The sequence below is a fragment of the Zootoca vivipara genome, chromosome 10, assembly GCF_963506605.1.
Source record: "Zootoca vivipara chromosome 10, rZooViv1.1, whole genome shotgun sequence".
Taxonomy (NCBI): domain Eukaryota; kingdom Metazoa; phylum Chordata; class Lepidosauria; order Squamata; family Lacertidae; genus Zootoca; species Zootoca vivipara.
The window spans coordinates 5,984,274-6,010,227 of NC_083285.1; the positions used below are offsets into that span (position 1 = coordinate 5,984,274).

A 25,954-nucleotide genomic window follows, 5' to 3' on the forward strand; every position below is an offset into this window, starting at 1 on the left:
AATAATAATAAATCCTTCCAGTAGCACCTTAGAGACCAACTAAGTTTGTCATAGGTATGAGCTTTCATGTGCATGCACACTTCTGAACTTAAAAATGGAAAGCATAATGCTGGTGGTCAACAAAAGAGGTTTAAAGACTGTCTCAAGGCAAATCTAAAAAAATGTAGTATAAACATCAACAATTGGGAAACACTTGCCTGCGAGCGCTCCAATTGGAGAACAGCCTTTACCAAAGGTCTCACGGGCTTTGAAAACACTCGAACTCAGGACGCAAGGGAGAAACATGCTAAGAGGAAGGGACACTTGGCAAATCCACACCGTGATCAACTCCTGCCCGGAAACCAATGTCCCCACTGTGGAAGGACATGTGGATCCAGAATTGGCTACCACAGTCACTTTACAGACTCATTGTTAAAACTGTGTTTATGGAAGACAATCTTACTCGGCTACGAGTGATCGTCAAAGAGATAGTAGAAGGGTTAAAGCAGGTGAATGAGACCTGAGCCTATTTAGACATAATACTACTCATTTTGGGTTTCGGGTTTTCAGAATGATTTGGTTCAGAAGGGGATAAACAATCACATAAAAAGAAAAAGAAAAACCAGATGTTCTTCAGCCTCTCACAAATGGAGAATCTTCAGCTGATGTCCTCCTAACATAGGACGTGTTTTGGCATGGAATGGCAGAGTTTCCCCAAGGTAATGAAAGATTGTGACAAAACCACCCTATTTGATGTAGGGTGTCAGAAGGGTGCAATCCAGACTAATCTGTATCATAGGGTTGTTGAGAGGTTAAAATAGGAAGGGGGAGAACAATGTGCGTCACCTTGCGGTCCTTGGAAGAAAAGAGGGCTAGCAATGTAATAAATAAATAAAATTACTGATTTGTAAAAAGAAGGAAAATATTGAAACTCTATGTTCTCTGCAGAGGAAAAATGTACATCAGTACTGGTCAATCATGACATTTGTCCCAAATTCAGATTCACGGAAAATCCACTATCTTTCCTATATCAATGAAACGATCAAGGTGTGATCTGTAGCCTCATACTTTGTGAGAAACTATTAAGAAAATCACAGCTGCAAGAATGCTTTGAATTGAAAAAAGCTGCTTGTAAACTCTAGCAGAGCTCCACATACTGAAAATACTCCTCCAGTAACCCTAAAGGTTCACATGTGTTATTTGGCTTGAAAATCATTTTCTGGAATCCAAAGGTGGGACACAAGGAGCTCTGGCAGGAAGAGGGAGCAGAAAATCCCATGTGTGTACACTTACACTCCCTCCCTCACCGCTCCAAATTGAAATGAAAGAGATGGAAAGCTGGCAACTTACCTTTAAATTTTCTGTAAAGTTGTCCAGGAACGCCTCCTGTTTTTTTTTTACTTTTATTCCTTTACACTGTAATCCTATACACATATATTCAGAAGTCCCCATGAGTTCAGTGGGGTATACTCCTAGATATGCAGCACAGGATTGCAGCCACAGCACTATTTCCTACAGTGATCTCAAGTATTGAAGAACTGACTACTGAGAGGGAAAGACCTTCCTATGGGTCCAAAGAAAGATGCAGGTGCCTGGATAAAATTTTAAAGTTGAAATTTACAAAATTTCTCACTTTTAATATCCATTATGGTCCGTTCGTCCCCCATGGCCTTAGTTATTCACAGTATAGAAAGACAGGAAAGGATGACAAGGAAGACTCAGAATGGACTCAGAATAACACAGCTTTTGTTGGGTGGGCGACAGCTGGATTTACAGGCAACTTGAAGCCAGTTGCTGCAGGAAGAGAGTCTGCAACATTACAGAGTAAAAGAAAAAAAGGGGGGGGGACCTAATGGTTGACATTTGAAGCTGCAGCCCAAAAGCCAAACAACCAGGGAATAAAGTGTTACTTCAGTGGCTAATAAAGTCTAAAACTGCTGAAACAGAAAAATGAGTGAATCCTGAATGGCCCCATAGAATTGCTAGAGCAGGAAATGGGAACCTAAAACAGGCAGCGGAATTGTGTTAAAGTAGCAGTGCATTTTTTATTTACTAGAAAGATTCATGGCTAAATTGGTAAATAATTCTTCTTCCTAATCGGCCAAAGAAAAGTCCAGAAACTGTAATTTAGCATGAGAAAAAGCTTTGAAAAGATGAGAAAAAGCTTTGAAAAGCTCTATAAGTAACCTTCTTCAACTGGCACTTCATGGATAAATAATTGATTAAAATATGCCCAAGAAAGTGGGAACATCAAAAAGCGTATAATAGACCGGAATTGTAGCAGTAGTATTAGTGGTGGTGGTGTCTCAAAATGAAATCTGAAAAATAACTTAAAATAGGGAAATGTTTCACTTTGTTCCTAAATTATTATTATTATTATTATTATTATTATTATTATTATTATTAACCTACCTCAATTGAGCCATGATACAGTTTATTGGCACAAAACTTATTCATCAAGGGAAAGGAGAGGATGAACAATTCTCAGCTACACAAAGGATAAAATGATTTACATGTCCAAGTATTTTTAAACTTTTCAGATACAAAGTTTATCATACTCATATGTTAAACTTGAAACAAATATTGCACTGTATTCATCTGCATTATAGTCTTAAATGCAGGAGTATATCTAATGATCTGTAATATTATATTGTTGTGGTTAACATTTCATCATCATAGAGCCTTAATTTTAAAATGTGTGTCTTCCAGAACAATAACAAAAAGGCCATAGCATCTGAATTACCTTCATTATTTTTCCAATAATGTGAAAGGAAGACTGATTCAACTCAAAAGCTCCAAAGAGTTTAAATGTACTGTAAAATTTTGAATGGACTAAACAGAAAGACTGTAGGTAGGGAAAGCCTAAGACAGAACAAAGGTTTGCAACAAGAGAAACCAAGAAAAAAAGTAAATACTTGGGCTCAAGGTAGAGTGTGTTCATTCAGCAGCACAGCCTTAAAATTTTAATTAAAAATCAGGTAATTTACTTTAGTGTCCTTGAAACAAGCTTCTAGCTGCTTTATGCTGTGTAATGAGCCTACTATTAGCATCATGCAGATCAAAACCCATGAACAAGAGATACAATGAGTGGTACTTTTCAGCTGATTGCATAGAGGATGGAAAAATTAACGTGTGCAGGACAATCTTTAAGAGGAAGTGAAATCAATGAGTAGTATACAGCTAACTTGTTTCAGTGCAAGGATTTTCAGTTGTGCAATTGAATTCCCTGCCTCCCCATACCCCTCCCCAATTCGCTCCAGAAGTTTGGGGGAACCTCCAGAACACATTTGTGTGTTCATGTAATGATAAATCTATGGAAGCTATAGGCAGTGTTTCCTGTTTCAGACTTGTGTGTCCTGTTCCTACCTTGTCTCAACCTTGACTACAATGTCTGGAACATGTAGGCAGGGTCAATCTTCATCCTTCTCCAGTGGGAGGACCACTCTGCTCTCCCATGTTGGCCCTCCATAGTGAGCTACACAGCCCTAAGAGACCAACCTTAGTTAGCTATTTAGATGTTGCCGATGGTCTGTTTAATAGCAGTCTTCTTACATTCTCAGAGGAATCGGAGGATATGACTTAAGCTGCCTGCAGTAAATAACTTGGAGGCGCAATTGGCTGCCAACCTATCTAGTGAACATAGGAACTAGCCTGTAAGTCCTTATCCCCAGGCTTCTTAAGAAAGTCCCATGGAATTTTGCTTGACATCCACCTCTACTTACTCTTAACTATGGTTCCAGTCTGAGGTCCAATCTAGTTATGAGAACTGAAAATGTAAAAATAAACCCTCACAAACAACCACAGAGCATAAGAAGAAGAATTTGCTACAAGGACAGCAAAAAACCAAAACTGGGTAAGATTTTTAGGTGGGAAGAAAAACAAATACTGAGCCTTCATTTGGATTAATTACTCTATCCACATACCAGAGAGGACGTACGCACTTTGCCCTTGCTGCCTATTCTCCAGGCCAACCAACACTGAGGTGGCTGGCTGAAACATCTGCAGTTGACAGTGTGGTTGTCTCACAAGTCTCAAGCTGAGTGATCTCCAGCAGTGCTGGCCTACAGCTACCTTGGTTCCTTCCCCTTACCCCCTGCCAGTTACAAAAGGATAACCCTCATCTGGGAACTTCATTTGGGGCCTCCAAGTATGTGAATTTACATAATTGTAAACCTATTGCAGTATACATTTTTCTGAATATTTCAAAAAGATGGACACATAAACAGCAAGACAATTAAAAGAAATCAGAAATTTAATAAAATGCTTACCAATATTTTTAAAAGTAAACCAATAAAGAGTAGCACAACCACGAAGATTCAAATTCAGCACATTAGTATGCCACTTCAGCAAAATATTTCCGGCTATGTTATCTTTAATCTTGTCTTTTACTGCAGAAAAATTAATCTAAACAGAAAATATATTCTGATATAATTAACAGCGAAGAGTTCTATACATTCCAAATGTTAGGGTTCAGTAAATCTGTCATCCTAAAAATACAAACAAATGTTTCACTTCTGGAAGGTGAGTAGTTCAGGAGAATAAAATTAAAATATATTGAAGTGCAATGACAGCAGGATATGGGTAGAGATGTACAGGACACTATCTATACTAAATCTAGGAATCTTCCCAATACAGAGGCAGAAATTATTTGCTTCATATGCCTACAAATGCCTAGTACTGGGGTAAAGTTTTCAGCCCGCAATATTGTGGCACATTGGGATACTACTTTTGGGAGGGTTGGATATAATCTTTCAATGAGATTGTCACAAAATTTGATTTCTTCTTAATTTAAAACAAAGCTGAGTCACTACTCCAAGACAGCTGCACTTGATGTCATTTCCATGAAACATTCTGGCCCCAATTTCCAAAGTGCTTGGCAGCCTAGCTACTGAGCACAGCTAAGCAGCCACTTGAAGAAGCAGCTTAGCTTAGTTTTAAGCTTGAAGAAATTCTCCCAAACTTGTGGAAGATGATATTCTAGGGAAGGAGGGGATTATGCAGAGCCCTTCAAATATTAATTGTTAGGAATCATTCACATTTTCCATATTTATTATTCATAAAAAATATTCATCTGTCTTTCACTGTTTTTCTAATCAATTTTATTTTTATACAGTCTTCTACTGATTTAGTTGTGGGCTAGATTCAACTAATGAGTCCTGCTATTGCAACAATGTACCAGTCATAATGCTCTTTGCCTTCTTGGGCTTCCCACAGCTAATTAGTAACGTTGAGGCTTGCTTTTGCACAGTGCACCCAGCAATCTTCAGCACCTGCTAAAGCAGCTGGTTCAGTGGCAGCAATGGTCCCCACCCCACCCCTTGACTGAGATATAGGGTTCTGCACAAAAGATTTTGGGGTGAGATTCCATGCTTTTCCCTGACACTCCTGTCTGAACAGCCCTGGAAAAGGCATGGGAGGCTGCATGGGGAAGGGAGAATTGGTGAAAATCTATCGCCAGCCTCTGTTGGATCGAAGCCCTTTCTCAAGAACAAAAGGGGCCCAAAACTTTGCCATCAATTTAATTAACATTAATCCCTCAAACATATGGGAAATACAATTTTTGATGAATTGTAATTGGAATATTAGATAGCCAAATCAAAATTAGTTTATCTATATCCAAATACATATGAGTTACAGGTAGGTAGTCGTGTTGGTCTAATGTAGTCGAAACATAAAATAAAAAAAATCCTTCCAGTAGCACCTTAGAGACCAACTAAGTTTGTCATTGGTATGAGCTTTCGTTTGCATGCACACTTCTTCAGATAAATACGTATGTTTAAATAAGAGGCTATAAGAAAATTACATCTGTGCAACAATTCTAGCCAAAGCAATCATTATCATATGATACATAACTATTCTCTGACAGCACTATTAAATCTGAAGGACAATAGGCTAATTTAACAAGGAGAACCATTATTTATTTGGTTTTCTCTTCAATTCATTTTTTTGAAAAATTGGTACTAAATCTTGGTTTCAAGCATCTGTACTTACATTACTCCATACTGAACCCATTTGTGTCATTGCTTTCCAATTTCGGCTAACTTGAGCACATCTTGCCAAATCAATTATAGTTAAATAATGGAAGATCTAATTTCAAATACAAAAACATAGTAACATGCAAAGCATTACTTAAGCTTAAAAGTTGTCCATTTGTTCATCTTTAGCTTTTATATTTCTCCTGGTCAAAAAATATAGCTACTGCATAGTGCTCTTCAATCCATACCCATTTCCAATTGCTGCATGTAACATTTCTCCCACCACTGATATGTCTTTTAGAGCAGCACTGTATCTGGGTATTCCTTTTTCAGATATCTAATCCTATGACATTTAGGGTAACTACTCTGAGTGATTCACCTCTTGTCATTTTACAGTGAAAATCCCTCCCCCAACCACCCCAACTCACATTCTCCCCACAAGATCAACACTTGAAGGGATTCTTGTCTTAATAACCCCCCCCCCAATTTGAGCAGGGGTCACTTCCACCCAGGGCCGTCTTAAACATATCCGGCACCATGGTGCAAAGATCCCTCCGGTGCCCCACCCTGTTTCTCAGAGTTGTCAACCTTTTCCCAAGCTTCTGCGGGGATCACTCTCCTCCCGCAGAGGCTTGGGAAGGAAGCTGCACGTCTGCCAGCCATATAGTTGGTGGGCCACAGCTTCCATCCTAAGCCTCTACGGGGATCACTCTCCTCTCGTGGAGGCTTGGGAAGGAAGCTGCACGCCTGCCAGCCATATGGTTGATGGGGAGCAGCTGGCAGGAGTGCAGGAGGGAAAGGGGAGGCTGCCCACAAAGCCGCACAGCTTCCCCACTCACTGGAGCGCCCCTGAGAGGCCGGCGCCCTGGCGCAACGTGCCAGTAAGCCCAATGGGAAAGACGGCTCTGCTTCCACCTCTCCAACCTGGTGGGTGTGCACAGGGTACATGCTTGCCATCGAGAAACCCAACGAACAGTAGGAAATATATATGTTCATTTCACTCCCCACCCCACCCACTGCCCCTGCTGCTTTGGGATAAAGTATACATAAATGGCAGCTTAGTACTGTTTAAAAACTTAATGTAGATAGAACATTCTAACTGGAGAGTGTTCATAACAGATAAAAAGAACTATGTCTGAGGCTCCACTAATTGGGACTCAAATGGCTCCAACAAGTTGATCAAAGCTCCTGCCCTGCACTTTTCCAGGTTCTGGCAAACCTACCATATCCATACATACAACAAAAACCTCCGTTACGAACACAATTAGTAGCTATGTAAACATGTGTAACTAGCTGTTGTAACAGAATATACAAAATCTTATTCAAAATCAATGTGCATAAACAAGGTTCTCGGGTTATCTCCCTTGTTTCGCCCCAGTTGGCTTCCTCAGTAGCTAAATATCATAAAGGAATATCATCAAAATTACCATACAAAAAATATATAAGCCCCAAAAGGGCTGTATAAAATTGATTATATATTTTTTGTATGTTAAAATTGTTAAAATTGATTATATATATTTTTGTATGATAATTTTGATGATATTCCTTTATGATATTTAGCTACTGAGGAAGCCAACTGGGGCGAAACAAGGGAGATAACCTGGGAACCTTGTTTATGCACATTGGTTTGCCACACCTGTTTGCCAATTGGATATACTGTTGCCACCTCTACACCTGATGTACACCTCTTCTTGTGGAATTCACATATTATTTCTACCTCGAAAGTACTTTTGAATTGACTCTCTTCTACATGGATACCCCATGAACACTTCATTTTTTTGGACTTTATTTTGGACCGAATCCTTGTTGATAATTTGAACATGTGGGTGTGCCATTTATGTTGACTTATGTTGATCTTGTTAACCTGATAAATTTTTGAACATAGTTTTGAATAAGATTTTGTATATTCTGTTACAACAGCCAGTTATGCATGTTTACAAACCTACCATATCTGCAGTTGGTATCTGCTAGTCAATTTTGTGCCTTTTGCTGCCTTCAGGCTTCTCGCTTGTGGACATACCTGAGCCCTCAGAGAAGCTTGAATTAAACCTATTAAGCTGCTTACTAACCTGGGCCACTGCTCTTTCTGGCAGTTTTGCCATATTATCTCTGCCTGATCTTACAGGTGGTGCTGATATATATTCTTCACGTGGATGTCTTAAAGGGTGACTTTTTTCTTTATCCTGTTTTTCAAGTTTTTCATGCTTTTCATGTTTTTCACGTTTTTCCCCATGATAGTCAACAGTAAGAAAATCCTCAGTATCTTCTACTAATTGCTGTCAAATGTACACATAAAGGACAACAAAGTTAACATTTTCTTTATTCAAACTACAGCCTGGTTTTGACAAATGTACGAAATCAGTTCTCAGACTACATGAGACTTTAAATGTGTCTTTGCATCTAACATGAATTTTTAAAAATGTAAAATGCATGAGTTAAGGGAGGTGATAATTAATGGGCACAGAGCAGGCCTCAAAGGGAAATGTAACTTTCCTCCCCTACTGTGGTCCTGAGGAAAATCGCTTTGTTGAAGCTGTCACTTCCACTACAGCTTGGATCCCATTAGTTGTCATATCTCTCACCTAATACAATTTGCACTGGAAAAAAGGCCTTCACATTAAAACACATGGGCATAGCAAACCCATACTATTGTTATTTACAACTCTGAAACTGTGAAGGGTTAGGATTAACCAACTTTTTAAGACAAATTAAATCTTCCACCCTTCCAGTTTTGTAGTTGTTGTGACGTGGGGTTTGTGATTTCAGCTCTCTTGACATAATATGCTGGAGGCAGTTCTCTAGTAACAGCTCTTTATTAAAGTGAACAAGACTGACTGTGAGGGCAGGAAGGCTACATTTATAGGGACAGGGAACTAGCTAGAAAGGGATACATTTTGGAGGGAACAATATCAGGCAATCACAGTGCTGCCTTTTGGAGGAAACCAATAAGACAGAGGATCAAAATACAGCAGCTTAAATGAACCAATAGTAGCTGTACCCTCTGGAACCAAAAGGCAGTTACTTTATCCTAATGCAAATACAGACAATAATAATACAGATAGAAAATCATTTGACTCAATACACAACACCCCTCCCCCCCTAGTGAGCACGGCAGACGTAATCCCTCAGGTACTGTGGGGTCCTACAACTTCTACTTAATCTCCTGACAACAGGTGTTGCAGGTTCTGGATTGGGTGTTACCTGTGGTGGAGGGGCTGCTATGGGGGTTTCGTCAGGAACAGATGGAGTCCCAGACATCTCAGGGTCCCCTACCTGGACCTCGTCATCCTGAGGACTAGCAGACCCTGGTTCATTTGCTGAAGCCCCTGGTGACTGCACCTCTGGGCCATCTTCACTCTGGTCTCGCAGCTGTGCGTCATTAGCCAGGGATGAATTATCTGACTCCTCCCTGCTGAGCGCCCGGCGCCTCAGCTGATCTATATGTCTCTTCCAAACTTGCCCATTTTCCAAGGTCACATAATAGGACACAGGTCCACTAGCCCGGGTGATCACACCGGCCACCCACCGCGGACCTCGTGAATAGTTCCTCACCCAGACCAGATCTTCAGGGGCGAGATACAGTCTCAGCCTGGGGGGTTGCTCTTGAATTACGGTTTGGCATTTTATCTGGGTGGACATAATCCAGCACCGTTACCAGTCTTCTACCTAAGAGCAGCTCGGCTGGCAACTTGCCCGTCACAGTACACGGCGTTGCATGCTGCAAAAATAACATTCGCGCAATGCGAGCCGACCAGTTACCCTCCATTAAGCGCGCAATGGATTCTTTGGCTGTTCTTACCATGCGCTCAGCCTGCCCATTGGAGGATGGGTGAAAGGGCGCGGATGTGACCCCTCTTATGAAGTTATCAGCCAAGAATGCCCTGAATTCTTGGGATACAAAAGCTGCCCCATTATCTGATACAATGGTCTCAGGTAACCCGTGGGTTGCAAACAGCTGCCTCAACACCTTGATTACGGCAGCTGATGCCATGCTAGGGACCATCGCCACTTCTAACCATTTGGAATATGCATCAACGATAACCAAAAAGACCTTCCCTTGGAATGGCCCAGCAAAATCTATGTGCAGCCGGCTCCAGGGAGTCCTGGACTGCTCCCACCAGTGGACTGGTGCTCTGGCCACTTCTGGCCGCACCTCTTGGCATGCCTTGCATGTTCGTACCCATTGTTCTATGTTCTGGTCCATTCCAGGCCACCACACATAACATCGGGCTAGCGACTTCATCCTGACCATTCCCGGGTGTCCCATGTGAAGCGTCTCAAGAACCCTGTTTCTCAGTGGTGCTGGGATGATCACCCTATCTCCCCATAGGAGACAACCCTTATGCATGGACAATTCGTGCTGCCTTGTCGCATAAGGCCTGAATTTTTCTTCATGCGGACCACCTGGCCACCCCCTCCCCACCCAAGTGAGCACACGGGAGAGAACAGCATCTTTCCTCGTTTTCTCAGCTATATCAGTAGCTGTTACAGGAGCCCCCGGAAGTGTTTCTAGCATCATAATGTGCTCCGCTGGAGCAGGATCCTCATTGCTCCCGCCAGGAAGGGGCAATCGACTCAGCGCATCAGCGTGGCACAACTGTTTCCCCGGCACATGGGTCAAGGTGTACTGGAACCCATTCAGGAATATTGACCAACGCAACATTCTGGGGGAGAGAATTTGTGGCGTTTGTTTGTTTGGGTTGAACAACCCTAACAGTGGTTTGTGGTCCGTTTCAATGGAGAAATGGTGACCGTACAAATAATCATAGAACCTTTTGATTCCTGACACAATTGCTAGTGCCTCTTTGAGGTTCCGGTTTCCGCCTGCAGGAATGGCGGACCTGTTTTCCATCTCTCTGACCTTCGTAAGGAATTTGGCGGTTGCTAGGGGAGTAAATGGCAACCCCCTACCCTCTCCGGGGGTTACGGAGAGGGGCCGCTGGCCCGCGATGCCCCCAGACCCACTCCGACTGTTTTTGGAGTGGGGGGAGCTTGGGCTGAGCACTTACGACGGCCAGGACTCCCGGACGCTAATCTGCATGGCGGGGATTTCCATGGTTAAAGAAGATAATTAGGCTTAAATCTATGGACATACTTCAGAAGGAGGGGAAGAAGCGCTGTTTACTGCTGAGAATTTTATGCTGCTGAGCGAGAGGAGTCAAAGAATGTACGGCATCTGGAAGAAGGATTGATGGGGACGGAGCGATAAGGGAAGCAAGTTTTTATTTTTTCTTCATATTGTTGCCTCGTATCTTCCCGGACGCGATGTCCTGGCTTGTTTGGAGTGAAAGAGAAGCAAAAGACTGTGTGAGTTGAACTTTATAGCTGTTGTTACTGAGCATATTTCTTAAAGATGTGAAGTTGCCGATGAGAAAAGCCCCCCCCTAGTCAGACGGAAGGAGTTCTGGACGCGTTCGGAGGATTTATGAGCTGTGACGCACTTTAAATTGGAGCAGCGACCTGAAGCTAAGTTCAGCTATAGGGCAAGGAGATCCATTAATTTACCAAGAGTTCATGGTTGGATGTTTGGGTCTCCTGCCTGAAAAAGCTGTAAATTCTATAAAGATAAATAAATCGTAAATCTTCATGGCTATGAGAGAAAATGAAAGTGATTTGAGCCTTTTAAGATGGCGCTGCTACTCCGTCGCAACAGGGAGCTCCACTAAGAAGATTTATGGGGAGGCTGGACTGATTAACCCACACAGGAGAAAGAACATCTGTGAAACTTCGTTTGACATTTATCTCAGCAGCTGGAACAATCGGATGAAAGTGGAAAACATCTAGGTGACTGTAAGGGGAAGATTTGGAATATTATGAGCTTGGAGGACGATTTGAACTTTAGAAATAAGACGGCAGTGGACAGTTGCGAGGAATTCCCAATTTCTTGAAGCATGGGAACCCAAAAATAAATTATTTAGATGATTTGGCATAACATTCGGTTTGATTGATATATATATGTGTATAATTTGAAATATTGAATGTGATATAATTGGTTTTAATTGGAAAATTAATAAAAATATTTTTATAAAAATTGCTAGTGCCTCTTTATCAATTTGAGCATAGTTGCGCTCCGTGGGTGACAACGTACGGGAATAGAAAGAGATGGGCTTTTCCGACCCATCCGGTTCCCTATGACTCAGCACAGCCCCCAGACCGTATTGAGAGGCATCACATGCCAGGACCAGCGGCTTCGACTCATCATAATGAGCAAGGACGCTCCTGCTACTCAGCATTTCTCGCAAGGAGTCAAAAGCCTTCTGCTGCTCCCGCCCCCATCGCCACACATTCTTTTTCTGCAAAAGTCTATGTAATGGTTCAGCTACCGAAGCTTTCTGGGGTAAGAACGAATGATAAAAGTTAATAAGTCCCAGGAATGACTGCAACTCCGTCTTGTTCTGTGGTCGTGGTGCCTCGATGATGGCCTTAATCTTAGCATCTGTGGGGTGGATGCCTGATGCATCAATTTTAAACCCCAAGAAATCCACAGTTGGCACCCCAAAACTGCATTTTTCTTTTTTCAGTTGCAACCCTACCTCCTTGAACTTGAGCAACACTGCACGGACACGCGCAACCAGTTCCTGTGGGTCTTTTACAGCAATCAAAACGTCATCAAAAAATGGCAAGACCCCCGGCAGACCTCTTAACAGGCGTTCCATGAGCCCTTGAAAAATCCCTGGGGCCACACAAACTCCAAACTGTAATCTGTTAACTCTGAACGCCCCTTTATGTGTGACAATAGTCTGTGCTTCCGCTGATTGTGGGGTTACTGGCAGCTGTTGGTAAGCTTGTGCCAGGTCAATTTTGGCGAACACCTTGCCCCCAGCCAGTTTAGCCAACAGATATGATATGACTGGAATGGGGTATGAGTTTCCCCTGAGTGCCTTATTGATAGTACATTTGTAATCTGCACATATCCTGACTTCCCCATTTACTTTAAGGGGCGTGATGATTGGAGTCTCCCACTTAGCAGAGTCCACGGGTGAGAGAACTCCCTGCTTGACCAATTTATCCAGCTCTGCCTCGATCTTGGGTTGCAGTGCAAATGGCACTCGCCTTGGTTTGAGTCGGATTGGGGCCACCCCGGGGTCCAACTCGAAGTCAACTGGGGGCCCTTTATAACAACCCAGTTTTCCATTAAAGAGACCAGCAAATTCCTTGCATAATGCCTCGCTCATCTCAGGGCAGGTTTGGATTGAATTTAGCCCTGAGATACTCAGTCCCAGGGCGGGGAACCAGTCAGTGCCCAGGAGACTGGGGTGACTGCCCTTCGCAATCACCAGTTTGAGTACAGCCTGTTTGTCCCGGAACTGTACTCTCACGGCACACATTCCCATAACATGGATGCGGCCTGCTGAGTACGACTGCAAGGTTGCCGGGAAGGGCTCCAGAGGGGGCAACTTACCCCTGGGGAAGAATGTCTTCGCGGTCTGGTCCGACACGATGGTGAATGCAGATCCGGAGTCCACCTCCATGTCGCACTGCTGACCCTCAATCTTCACCTTGACGTGTGCCTTGCCTTGCGCTGGAAACTGCATAGGGAACCGGATGGGTCGGAAAAGCCCATCTCTTTCTATTCCCGTACGTTGTCACCCACGGAGCGCAACTATGCTCAAATTGATAAAGAGGCACTAGCAATTGTGCTGTGGGCGGTCTGCGATGCTCCAGTCTAGGTGCTCCTGTCGCTCCCGACACCGCCGATCTACAGACCCTGGCGATGTGACCCGTCTTTCCGCACGTCCGGCACATAGCATCCCTGAAACGACAACCCTTCCGCTCATGGTTTCCGCCACAACCTGGGCAACTGCCTCGGCGATCTTTGTGCACTGTGCAGGCCTGACGCACCAACTCGACCCCACGGACTGGGCTCTGGCTCGGAGTAGCCTCTAGCTCGTCCATGGCATGCGCAACTTCTATCTGTGGCTTAGTGGCCTTGCGACTGGCATCAAGCTCCTCTCTTTCATAATTCTCCGTGGCGGTGGCCTCCTTCAAGGCTGAAGCAAGGGTAACCTCTTCTTTAGCCACGATGCGTCTTCTGGCTTTCTTGCTGCTCAGACCACCAATAAACCGATCCAGGAGAGTCTCTTCCAGATTTTGGAAGCCGCAGTGCTGAGCGAGCTTCCGGAGTTCAGCCAGAAATGCAGATACAGACTCCCCAGCACGCTGCTGCCTCTTATGGAACTCCATCCTCCGGGCCATCTTGGTCTCAGTAGGCGCCAAGTGGCTTGTTAGGCAGGCAAGAATATCTTTGAGAGATGTCTCACTCAGCTTCGCTGGAGCAAGTGATGCCTTGGCCAGCTTGAAGGTCTCGGGCCCACAGTAGCTCAGGAATGTGGCCCTTCTTTTGCTGGCATCGGTGATCCCTTGAGCCACTGCAAAGAACTCGAAGCGTTCGACGTAGTCTTCCCACGTGTGGGGCTCTGATGGCTGGAAGGGCTCCAATACCCTTGGACTCTCCATTGTCCTAGCGGGCAGGGTCGTCAGCTGGCCAGTGAGTCTTGTTCTACGCTGCAATCCGGACTCTGAGGCAGGGCTGTGTTTAACCGCTCCTCAGCATTCCGGATCCCACCTTCGTCACCAGTTGTTGTGACGTGGGGTTTGTGATTTCAGCTCTCTTGACATAATATGCTGGAGGCAGTTCTCTAGTAACAGCTCTTTATTAAAGTGAACAAGACTGACTGTGAGGGCAGGAAGGCTACATTTATAGGGACAGGGAACTAGCTAGAAAGGGATACATTTTGGAGGGAACAATATCAGGCAATCACAGTGCTGCCTTTTGGAGGAAACCAATAAGACAGAGGATCCAAATACAGCAGCTTAAATGAACCAATAGTAGCTGTACCCTCTGGAACCAAAAGGCAGTTATTTTATCCTAATGCAAATACAGACAATAATAATACAGATAGAAAATCCTTTGACTCAATACACAACACCAGTCTAGCACAGAACCGAAGCGTAGTAAACCCTGCTGCATGGTCTTATAGCAAAACAAAGTGGTTTCAGAATGAGATATCATGGTGGCCAAATTTTTCCTGTGTAAACTGCCCCATCTGTGCTGAACCTGTAAATCTCCTAATATATGGACTACTGGACAGTCATGAGACAGATAGCTTCTATGGAAATGAATCAGTATTTGCTCACTTGCATTTTTAATTACATATTTTCCACTGTGCATACCCACTCATATCAGAGCAGCTGGCAAATGTAGTAAATTACATGAATTTAAAATGAATTTCTAAAAGATGTATTGGAAGAGCACAGAGGTAATCAAAACATCACAGAAAACATACCTCACTGTATTTTTTAGCCTTTTTAGTAAAGCCAGTCTGTTTTCGCCAAGCCTTTAAGACAATCATCTGTAAACTGCACTCAAAGACTTTCCCAATCTTGTTTGCCGCTGCTGGATAAACAACATAAATGGAAAAGCAGGATCTTTATTAACAAGCAATAATTTCCATTACCTTTTGACTGAAGCAAAGAAGTTGGTTGGCTCTCAAAGCCAACTATCTGAACCAGCAGTCTCCAAACCTTTTGAGTTTGGGGGCTGTTGTGGGAATTCTAAAATATCCATTTCATGGACGAAAATACTGGTGATATTCAGAACCCATCTACTCGCAAATAACCAGGTAAAAGACATATACGCAGAAACAAATAAACGAAACCAGAAATAAGCAGGCCACGTCTCCCCCCAAAGCAGACAACCCCCAACAAATAAACAGTCAAATAAACACAATTTAAAAAATAATAATAGTAGTAGGGGCCTTGGCAGGTACGAAGAGGAGTCCAAGGGTACCATGTTGCCCACAGGCATTCCATTAGGGACCCTGAGCAAATCACAGTTTTATCCTGGCCTGTTTTAACTAACCATAATAAAGATGGCTAATTTGATAATCTGAACCAGGCCTCAAAGGAAATTTATGAAAAACGGATGATAATTATTAGGTATTATTTCCTGCTTCTTTTTTAACAAAATGGATTCAGATTTACAGTACAGTACTGTAATTTGCCTACTCGTAGATATGAAAGAAGGGTTTACCGTATATCAGTGGTATTCTCACTCCACCAATGTTTTATCATATTTATCATATCATTCTGTTGCATATGCTGACAGTTTGTGTGTATGTGTGGAATACAAACACACACACACACACACACACACACACACACACAAATATATATATATACATACACATACATATATACAATATAAAATAAAAAAAACTGGTGTCATTTGATAGAAATCTCATCTTTAATCTTTGTCTGATGTACAATGTAGGATAAGTAAACAGTTACTAATAAAAGCAGCTAGATCTTTAAGGTCAAATAACAGAAAGTTTTTCAGCCTAGTGAAGTCGATATAAGAACCATTTAAGGGGGGGGGAATTATACTAATAATTTTTTGAATGACCCTGGGTAAGCTGTAATGAATAAAAATGAAATACGGTATGCTTTTGGGACTTGGTAGCAGTCAAATAAAACCAATTATAGGGAGTAAAATTCCAATGTCAAAATGAATCTCACATTTTGAAAATACATTTACCGGTAATGGTACTGTCTAAGAGGCCCAAGCAGCACCTGTTGTGATATACGAGATAGTAAATAGTTGTAACCAAATTGACCACCTGTTAGCGCTAGACTTACTTTTGTTTTGTTCATCGCGAAGCTTCACCCAATTGCTCCACTGCTGTAACTTTAATTTTAATAGTTTTTGTTCATAGAAGTGTTTTGCAATAGCCATCTTTCTCAGAAAAATTTCCCTAGAAATTTTCCTCATAGAACAATACTCTATCCAGGCACTGCAATTATTAAGCCACAATAAACAATATATTAATGAAGTTTTTACCTGAATGAAAGAAAATGGGGAAATGTAATTTCATAGGAAGTATATGGGGAATATATTCATCAATATATATATTAATTCAAACAAAATGTAAGGAGCAAATCCAAGGAACAATATATTTTTTCTAACATTTTTCTTAAAATGCCATGACTACCCAATATGTGACTTTGCACTAAATAGTCTATTTAGTATGTGATCATGTTGAATTGGAAATGAAGTACAGGGAATGTTTTTATATGCTAAAGGTAACCAAATACTTACTCAAAGCACATTCTCTTTAAGTTAATGCTATAAAAGTCCCATGCTCTATCACATAAATCCTCAGTCATCTAAAATGTAATTGCATAAATAAAATTGCATCAAAATGGAGAATATGTACATAAATAAAACTTTCTATGTTGGTATGGTCATGTAATTAATTGTAAAATGTAATTGTACCTTTGTTGACAGTTATGTTAAGAGATTGAACACCAGATTCCGCCCATCTACAGATAATTATAACTAACTTCACTTCCATTGTCAGCTGTTACAATATTCTGATTGCATGAAATCAAACAATAATGCAACCAATGCAACTGAAATAGTTTAGATTGTGAAGTAAAAAGAAATTGAGCAATTGTTAAAGCAGTTCATTGTTTAAGGAAGCCTATGCATTTGTAGTTCTGCAACAGTAATAACCACTGCTGCAGTTACCTCTTGTCCTTTTATACCAGGGTGGGCAGAGGGTAGATCAGGATCTACTGGTAGATCTCTTGAGTAACTTGCAGTGGATCAGCAAGGATTCAGACTCCAAATTGTTTAACTATAGACACAAAAAAGGCTTCCGTACTCTAAATTAGGTGGTTGAGATGAAAAAAGCTTCGGGGTGGTGGTGGAACAGAAATAGATTTTTGTGTGACAGGACTTTGAAGTTAGCTTCAGTATAGAAAATAAAATCCTGGACTAAGCTAAGAATGGGCTTGCTCAGAAACATCCTGCCTATTAGTTCAAAGTGTACTGCCCTCTTTCCTGCCACTATTTTGCTCTGCTTGATGGATCTCAGAGTTATACCATACTAAGTTGAACCCAAAAGTCTGAGTCTGCCCATGATTATTTTACAAAAACAAAAAATAAAAGCCATCTGCCTCTATTCTCTTTTGAACACGCTTTCCCCTCCAATCACTTACGGTACTTCTAGTTGAGATTATGAAAGGGTTAAATTGGCCTCCACAATACTGATGTGCTCAAAAGGTCCATATGAGGTACCAAAAGAGGACTGGAAAGCCCAAATTATTGGCGGCACATTTTTGCCCATCGGGGGACCCATACTGGCTACATGACCCAGAAAGCTGTCTGCAGACAAACGCTGGCTCCCCCAGCCTGAAGTAAGATGAGCGCTGTGCCCCCTAGTCAAGTTTGACTGGACTTAACCGTCCAGGGGTCCTTTAGCTTAAGCTTTACTGTTCCAACTGAACAATCCATTTTCAGAAACTAAAATGAAAAGGATGTCAACAATCTGGAGGACCAACTGTAAGATTTAACTTGAAATTTTATTAAATTATTTCCTGACATATTTTCTGGCAGCACAATCTTAATCATGTTTATCCAGATGTCCCTCTGAGTTTAATGGGCACAGAGTTAGTTGTGTTAAGGACTGCTGCTTTGTATTATGAGGTCTTTGGGAGTAGGGATCTTTTTCCCCTCAATACTTTCAGACAAAGCAGAGTATGAATTTAAAAAAAAGTATAATTCTTTGTAAAACAGATTTGAGGATAGCAACTGTTCTTACTCCACTCAAAGTTAGCCAAAAAGGTTCAGTAATACTTACCAGTTGATCATCATCCAGTCCCAAAAGGGTGTGTAAATATGTATCTGAAATCGCTTTTAGTTTTAGACTTAGGTCTGGATCAATACACGTGTCCCTGGGGGGGGAGAATGTATAATAATATTACTTTTTATATGCATCACATGATTACATAACAGTTTCCATTTTCTGTTAACACTAATAGCACCACTATTAAATTATATTAGTGAACCATAGTTTTAAAGGTGATTTATAGTTTATTGAGCATTCATTTTGATTTATTTGCAGTTAGATGATGTTATCCCACACTTTCCAGTGCATTTCCCCATGCAATTTTCCATATAAACAGTTTGAATGGGGGGGGGGTGAGGGGAAGCAGATTTGTTGTGCAACTGCACCCAGTCAATTTTGTGCAACCTGAGTCTGCTAGTATGTGACTGAATCCTAACCTAAAAGTGTGTGTTTGGAAGTGCCCCAAACAATTTTTGAGGTAACTAACACTTAATGTTGTGTTCAGAGACATTGGTCACATTTGTATGTAATTACAGGCCACACTTTTGTTGTTTATCAGGAATATGAGTGGGATAGACAAATCTAAAAGCTTTGGTCCTCTGTTACATCCTAACCCAGAGGTAGGCAACCTAAGGCCTGTGGGCCGGATGCGGCCCAATCACTTTCTCGATTTGGCCCGCAGACGGTCCGGGAATCAGCATGTTTTTACATGAATAGAATGTGTCCTTTTATTTAAAATGCATCTCTGAGTTATTTGTGGGGCCTGCCTGGTGTTTTTACATGAGTAGAATGTGTGCTTTTATTTAAAATGCTCCTCTGGGTTATTTGTGGGGCATAGGAATTCACTCATTTCCCCACCCAAAATATAGTCTGGCCCACCACATGGTCTGAGGGACGGTGGACTCATACCTGCCAAGTTCGGGACGTAAAGATCCGGGATCGGCAGCGCGCGCATGACCGGAAGTTGCATGACGCAACTTCCGGTGGCGCTTCGCCCTTCTATGGGCACCAGAAATTGGCGGTGCCAGCGCCGGAAGTCGCTTCCGCGCATGGCTGGAAACACGTAAAAGCGACTTCCGGCGCCGCCGCCGCCATTTTCTGGTGCCCATAGAAGGGCAAATTGCCACCGGAAGTCGCGTCACGCAACTTCCGGTCATGCGCGGAAGCGACTTTCGGCGCCGGCGCCACCATTTTCTGGTGCCCATAGAAGGGCAAAGCGGCACCAGAAAAATGGCCGCCGGGCAGAAGCCGATTTAAGGGACAATACCGGGATTTTTCACTAAACGGGAGACCGCCGGGAAACGGTAAGAAAAAAGGGGTTTTCCCGGCGGAAACGGGATACTTGGCAGCTATGGGTGGACTGGCCCACGGCTGAAAAAGGTTGCTGACCCCTGTGGAGCAACAAATAATGATGCTTCCTGGTTTTTTTGCTTGGACTCTTGCTAGAGGAACAAAGATTAGGCAGCATTCACCAGCATACTGCTTATTCCTAATAAACTGCAATAAGCCAGAAAGTCTGGCATATCATTACACATGAATGCAGCCACTGTTAAATATTTATTGAATGAAATAAAAACAATAAATGTTACAAAAATCCAACTTTACTGCTGATATATTTTAAATGGTTCATTATTTTGACAATTCTAATTCTTCTATGAAAATTATGAATATGTTGAATAAAGTTTTTCATATAGATAAAATGTAAAGCCTTTCAGGCATATCCTTGCTGGGGGGGGGGGGGGGAGGAAGCAAATTGGACAGAACCATTCCAAATATTGCTAATTTCTGAACAATTCTGAAGCACATTCAAGCACTCTCCAAGAATAAATTGCAGAAATAGCTTTTATATTATCACACTTGTTGCTTGAGTAAGTACACATATAAAAGGCAGGCACAAAACCAATTAAAAACTGAAACAATTCAGAAATTGAACTACAGTTCATCATTGTTATTTTCCCTATCTGGTTTCTTTCATCTTATCTCAAACTTTAACACATGGGCTGCCAATGTAGTGACTCAAAGTGTGCATTTATTTTAGTTATTATTTTAAGACATCTATATACTACTTAATTTGCATTTCTAAGCAGAAAATTCAAAAATAAAACATGTCCCTGGAGGGCCTTCCCTGGCCACAGGGTCCCACCCACATGGAAATTATGCTTAAACCAGCAGGTCAAAAGCACTTCACGGTACTAGTACTGCAGGGGGAAGTAGATGTCAAAATTCTAAACCTCACCTAGAAGTGATCTGATCATGACAATGAGGGTCACAGAGATGCCCCCTACATTCAGACAACCATCTCACCATACAGAACAATGACATATGTTCTGTCTTGTGGGAGCACTGGCAACTTGAGACTGTCCTATGGTTGCCATGGAAGTAATGAGATTTGAAGTAGAACCAGAGGTGGTCTCACCATGGATGCTGAAGTTGCCGGTAACCAGAACTACTGTCCTGGGTTTCTCCGACCCCAAACTCACAGATTTGTTTTCAATTAGAGTGAAAAATGTAAGAAAAACATTAACACAAAACAGAAAACAGAAAGCATTCCTCTGCCTTCACTTCATCTCTGCAGGGGAGTAGGATAAAGCTGTAGAACTTTTCTGTATTCCTACTCACTTTAGGATTGAACCCTACATAACATTTCCCCACATTTCAGTATTCTACACAGCTTGCCAAACTATAGTCTACACAGACAAAATATCATACATACCATAAAATACTATATAGACCTTTTTCCATTACTTCTTTGAGCTTTTCTTCTAAAAACCCAAGTGGATCATCCGGACGCATAGCTAGTAGACCACACAACAAGGCCTGCAATGAAAAATCCACATTTGGAATTGTAATAAATAGAACAAATATACTTGTATAAAAGTATAAGACAAACTTTTAAATATTATTACCTTTATACATTCTTCTGAAAGCATTATGAGTGGCTGGGGCAACCCAGTCAGACTGGTGGGTACAAATCAAATCAAATCAAAATAAAAATATTTTGTCCCTATTTAAATGGAATAGACAGTATTTTTCCAAGGCATTTCATTTTGGTAAATAAATGAAAACATATTTATTTTACATTTGCTTTCTTCAGAATAGTTCCCTCATCCAGCTCCTCTCATCAAAGCTATCATACAAACTAAATCAGTTACACTATGATTTCAACTAACACGCAGCTCCATGCTCCTCAGATGCCTGCTTTATTGATTTATAAAAGCTAGTCTGTAAATTGTGTTCTTTAATCATAACTTTATTTTTACTGGACATGTCCTTTTTGTGGGATCAATATCAGCCTCAAATAACCAGCATGCTTAGCTCTAGTTAATGGTTGAGCCCATGGAGTAAAGCCACTTCCGCGCCTGCGTCGGAGGTGGGGTTGTGGGCTGCCCGACTGTACCATCGCGTAGGGGCTGTAAGCTCAGCCCCTACGTGATCGTAGGTTCCCGCCTGCGTCACCCCCCGACCAGCCAATGAGGTCGGTCGGGGCGGGGCCTCATCTTTTAAAGGGCTCCGCAGGCGGGAAAAGCTCCCTCTTTCTTCCCCTGTTTGCCGGAGCGAACAATTCACCCGCCCGTCCACCCCTTAAAAAGAGATAAGGGGACGCTGCTGTGGACGTCAGTTGGTCGCCCTGGTTGGCCAGGGGGCTGGGTAGGATTTTTCCCATACTAGGCTAGCCATGATGGGTTTTTCGCCTACCTCGTAGCATGTCATCACAATTTAGGTTAGGCGGTTAGGCGTTGGAAATTTGCATAACAATTAGATGGAGGAGGGGCAGGTTACGTCATCAGCTGCCCTAATTTGGAGAAGTAATTCCGTTAAAGGATTCCGGGGGCGAGGCTTGGTCCTGAGCCTGGAGTTGCCTGGGCACGCCCCTTCGGTGGCCACAGGAGGAGCTCTAGTAGATCTACGTCGCGGGGCTCCTTTCTGGTGGTTAACTTCTCACAGACTTCAACACACGGGTTGGAGTCGGATATAGTCTGTTAGGTTCCAACGCCTAAGCCAATTCCGCTCTACATGCATAATTAATAAAGTTGTGGCCTTAACCACCCAATTAAATCTTAATCCCGGTGTCATGAGTCTTTATTCTGGGGAAGGAGGGCATATTGCCACACAAACAGTCCTCCCAGGCTTAGCTTGGTCCCACCCTTACATCTTGGCAGAAAAGGTTAGCAAATCCTTTGTTCACTCTCTTCCACCATGTGAATCCATCCAGAAAGGGCATCTGGGCTGATCACTTCAAGCCCAGACCACATGGCTTAAGCAAGCCATATTTGTGTTTCTATCATATAATTTGGAAACATTTACCAATTTTGAAACTAAATCGTACTGTGTGTTTCCTTGCTGCTCTTTGGGAAAGCACGTAAATTTGACCTTTGAAGAGTTTGTAAGTAAACCAATTTTTAATTTACCAAACCTATGGTCTCTTTGACAGCTAAGGAAAAGGAAATTAGAAGGGGAAATAATAATAATAATAATAATAATAATAATAATAATAATAATAATAATACCTTGCTTTATATCTGGCTGGGTTAAAAGGTCTAGCAGCCCATATTTCCATGCTTTATTTTGCTGCATGTTTTGTGATTATAAATCTCTACTGAGGCTCTTTCACCAAGAGTATTTGTCCCAAAACCTGAATCTAAGCATTCTGGGAATTCTTCTTTTATTTTTATTTTTAACCAGTTACAAAAAACACATTTTAAAAAACCAACATTTAGCATATACCCTTTCTCACAAACTGAACATTTCAGTTACCAAAGCAAGGTATATTTTTCATTTCATGAAATGTTAAGCTATTTATTTTTAAATTTAGAGCCAGTATGAGGAATCCAGTGCAAAATCACAAGCTTGTAAAAGGAGAGTAGCTACAGTAGTGATGAGATTTTAAATGCTAAGAAGCTCACTTCTTAGAGAGGCCAAATGAAGCACTCCAGGTCCCGCTATCCAGCTTTTGGTTTCTTCCCCAGTCACATCTCCCACCAGCTCTGTTCTGCATCAGCCTCAAATGCTTTTGCCTGTTTGGAATGTGTCCTTGAAATATGATAATGCCTCTTGCTTGTCTGGATCAACGATGAAGAGTTGTGTGGGTAGAAACTTGTGATGTGTGGCTGGAATGCCTTCTGTCCAAAGGTAAGAGTCACATCCACTGAGCTACCTGCTTTTGTCTCTGGCCAGATCACATGGCCTCACCTACTACTGGCTGGAAAGTTGCCTGTAAGGGAATGTTGGAAAAAGACCCCATCCAGGCCCATCTTAACCATTAGGTTTAATGGCGCCCTGCACTAAACCTAATGGGAAAAGAGGCAGCGGTGGTGGCACACAAAGCTACGCGGCACCCTTCTCCCGCCTGCCTGCCCTGCGGCAGTAGCGGGAGTGTTGAGGAAGCCCGCGCGGCAAGCCAGCCTCAAGCTGCCCAGCGCAGGGGGCAGAGAGAACGGGGGGGGTGCCAGAGGGATCTTTGCACCACGGCGCAGGGTATGCTTAAGACGGCCCTGTCCCCATCCCTGATCTTTACCCATTGCCACAGGCACAACATCAAGCTCGTAACTAAAACTCTCATAATTAAAACTCAGTCAAGTGCTCAACTAACTGTGGCCAAAATCATGTGGTCAAAAACTGAAAGGTGAGTTGAGAGCATTGTGTCTGCGTTATGCACTCCACATCTTAGTCAAGCATTGAAGAGACACACAGCAAGCTTACAACTTGGCTCTAAACTTCCATTCTGGTTTGGTGACAAAATAACTGATACACCTATCAACCTTTGAAAGAGAGCATCTCTTATTCAATCAGAGCACATAATTCTTTAGTGATACTTTCCAGTTCCCTATCCCATCATCTTTAAGCTCAGGTTTGACAACAAAGTAGTACTCTAAGTCTGTAACTGCCACCTACTGCCTATATATCAAACTGCATTCCCTATTCTCTCCCTAGCTACCCCTCCTAATGTGAACCCAATCCCAAATAGATGTTAAAGGTAAAGGTAAAGGGACCCCTGACCATTAGGTCCAGTCGTGACTAACTCTGGGGTTGCAGCGCTCACCTCGTGTTATTGGCTGAGGGAGCTGGCGTACAGCTTCCAGGTCATGTGGCCAGCATGCCAAAGCCGCTTCTGGCGAACAAGAGCAGCACACAGAAACGCCGTTTACCTTCCTGCTGTAGCGGTACCTCTTTATCTACTTGCACTTTGACATGCTTTCGAACTGCTAGGCTGGCAGAAGCTGGGACCGACAGGAGCTCACCCCGTCGCAGGGATTTGAACCGCCGACCTTCTGATCGGCAAGCCCTAGGCTCTGTGCTTTAACCCACAGCGAATAAGATTGCCCCACTTGGGTTTCTATTCTTATATTTTCAGAAGAATATATGGCTGCTCACACATTTGGTATTCCGATTTTAACACTGAAGAGGCTTTTCAAGAGAGTAACTAAACAGAAAGCTGTTTTTTCTGATGGATTAAAAATACATGGTATTTCCAATTTAAAAGCAGAATTTAACATTAATATCTTCTTGTTTTGGCCCCAAGCCATATTACTTGAATTTCAAATTTCATTTGTATTAAATTAATTATTTTAGTCTTCCCAGATTCTGCCTATATATGCCAGTTTATTTGCCAGCACTACCGTGTCCATGGTGTGATAACAAAAATCCCTACTTGTATCACATGTACAAATACTAGGGGTTCTAGCCCTTATCTCAAAAGCTTTTGATAGTAATATTTTAATGATGGTTTTATATTGCGTTTAGATGTATCTTTATGATGCAACCTGAAGCTTTGTGAGAGGGTTGTGTGCGCGCACACATATATATAGATACACACACACACACACACACACACACACAGTGATAAACAGACAGACAGATTTTGCAACCTAAAGAGGATCTAGTATAGATGGAGTTAACTTTTCTACTCTGTGATTACAGTTTAAATGATGCCACCTCCAACACCCTAGTGAAATGACAAATGAAGATCTCCTAAACTGCAGTGCTTGCCCTAAAACTAAATTCTCTTCTATATCCTGCCAGTTTTCTGCAACTAAAGCATTTTTATGATATGGGTTCGTTCGTCTTCTCTCGTTCCAGCTTTGTTCTTCTTAAGTTACCCGTGGGTAACTTGGACGACGTGTGCACTGAAACTTAGGTCAATTAGACAGATGGCATGAGACAGGGAGCCAAGGGCGTACCCACCGCGGGGCAGGGGGGGGCCACTGCCCTACTCTAGAGGCAGGGCCGGTCGGGCAGCTGCGGGCAAGAGTGGCGCTGCCGGCGGGGCTGGTGGGCAGAGGCGGAGGACAGCCCAGCGGAGCGCGAGTTCGGCGCCCGCAGCAGTCTCTTGCGCCCGAGCCGTGCGGCGCCTGAGGCGCCCGCCGGAGT

The 25,954-nt window shown here is 42.5% G+C and overlaps 1 protein-coding gene across 2 annotated transcripts in view; it reads right to left on the minus strand.

Moving 5' to 3' along the window:
- FBXL13 (F-box and leucine rich repeat protein 13) overlaps positions 1–25,954 on the minus strand; it is a 63,298-nt gene that overhangs the window by 34,591 nt on the left and 2,753 nt on the right. Inside the window, exons 2-9 of one of the 2 annotated variants that reach the window (XM_035126785.2) lie at positions 21,300–21,403; positions 18,599–18,692; positions 17,053–17,120; positions 16,593–16,747; positions 15,242–15,351; positions 8,024–8,230; positions 5,971–6,066; positions 4,248–4,383 (exon numbers count right to left, since the gene is read on the minus strand). In XM_035126785.2, coding sequence (XP_034982676.1) covers positions 4,248–4,383; positions 5,971–6,066; positions 8,024–8,230; positions 15,242–15,351; positions 16,593–16,747; positions 17,053–17,120; positions 18,599–18,692; positions 21,300–21,403 — 970 coding nt within the window. Of the gene's footprint in view, positions 1–4,247; positions 4,384–5,970; positions 6,067–8,023; positions 8,231–15,241; positions 15,352–16,592; positions 16,748–17,052; positions 17,121–18,598; positions 18,693–21,299; positions 21,404–25,954 lie in introns of those variants that run through there. The other variant, XM_060279523.1, reaches the window with a different exon arrangement.